Genomic DNA, 1,469 nt, shown 5'->3' with positions numbered 1-1,469 from the left:
GTGCTCCGCAACGGGAGAGGCCACAACAGAGGGAGGCCCGCATACCACAAAAAAAAAAAAAAAAAAAAAAAAAAAAAAAAAAAAAAAAGTTTGGCTTAATTCCCCCCAAATGCTATTGCATAGATTTGTCAAAAGATACCCCCAAACTTCAGAGTAAAGAGAGAAGCTTCAGAACTATTTTAAAGGGAATGAGGGGTAGAAATAACTTCAAAACAAATATAATCATATTTAGTCTCAGCAGTTATTAAATTATCCTGATAACAGATTCTAAGCACTTTCCCCTATTTTGAGAAATAAGGTGTAGGCCTCTCCAACAAAATATTTTAGTGGTTATTATTAGCCACCTGAGAAGCCTGAGGCAATGTTTTCTTTTTTAATTTTAGAAACTAGTTCCTTCCTTCATGAGAGACTATCTAAATTTGAAAAAGTATTTATCTTTAACATTGCTAACTTAAAATATTACAAATGAACTTATTGTATAGCAAGTATTTAGGAGGTAGGGGTTGTCAATTTTATGACTACAGTGCTGAGCAAAAAAAAAAAGGTCGACAGTATTGTTTCTTTTATGGTTCATAATCTTTTTTTTTTCCCTAGGACTATCAGACTTGGCTTGACCTTAGAGAATTTGAAACTCGCATTGGTGAACGTTACATTACACACGAAAGTGACGATGCCCGCTGGGAAATACATGCATATACACACAACCTTGTATACCCAAAGCACTTCATTATGGCTCCCAATCCAGATGACATGGAAGAGGATCCTTAATTATTACTGAGCTAACTTCAATAAGGAAGGATTTCATGTTATGGACTGGTATTTTGCTGCATAACTGTTGTTCTTTGTAGGTTGTCATCTGAAAGGATACAAAGACATGAGGAAATATAAGGAATCAGTGACACCAATACTGTAGTTCATATTGAGTAGGTACAAGAGGGGAAACTGAGTAATAAAAACACATAATGGAACCCAAGATAAAGCTTTTCATAAATTTTTACAGCATAAGCAATAACTGGTTTTTGTATTTTTCCTAATCATTCATTTTAGTACAGTAGTGGCACTTAATTTATATTCCCTTTCCTATTATTAACATTATTTTTTTAAAAAGGAGAAAACGGCAAGCTAGAGTCCCGTTATTGCATAGCTTGACCAAATCATACAAGAGTTACAAGGTTGATTACTAAACAGATGTGCATTTATGTGGTAACTGAGAGGCTACCAGCATGCCATTTCCTATAGACTTTAAACATTTGTTTAACCGACCATAGAGGCATTGAGGGGTTTTTCCTAGACTCCTGGAAAGGGAGTGCTGGACTGTTTTACCTTTCTTTTTTAGGTCAGTCAAGACTCCAAAACAGTGATCCCTAACCCTTTAGGAGTTGAAATTCTGAATATGCTCTTTGGAACATGAAAATTAAGTTGTCACCTTTTGTAAGTATTGATATGTTGCAACAGCCCCTAAGGTCATT

At 35.1% G+C, this 1,469-nt stretch overlaps 1 protein-coding gene across 2 annotated transcripts in view; it reads left to right on the top strand.

Annotated features, from left to right (window-relative positions):
- PRKD3 (protein kinase D3) overlaps window positions 1-1,005 on the top strand; it is an 82,216-nt gene extending 81,211 nt beyond the window's left edge. For both annotated transcript variants that reach the window (XM_028496567.2, XM_007103384.3), the window contains one exon: window positions 595-1,005. In XM_028496567.2, coding sequence (XP_028352368.1) covers window positions 595-768 — 174 coding nt within the window. In that variant the 3' untranslated portion in view covers window positions 769-1,005. The remainder of the gene's footprint in view (window positions 1-594) is intronic.
- The last annotated feature ends 464 nt before the right edge of the window (window positions 1,006-1,469 follow it).

Source organism: Physeter macrocephalus, chromosome 12 (genome assembly GCF_002837175.3).
Source record: "Physeter macrocephalus isolate SW-GA chromosome 12, ASM283717v5, whole genome shotgun sequence".
In the NCBI taxonomy this organism is placed as follows: Eukaryota; Metazoa; Chordata; class Mammalia; order Artiodactyla; family Physeteridae; genus Physeter; species Physeter macrocephalus.
This window is presented reverse-complemented; position numbering and strand designations above follow the sequence as displayed.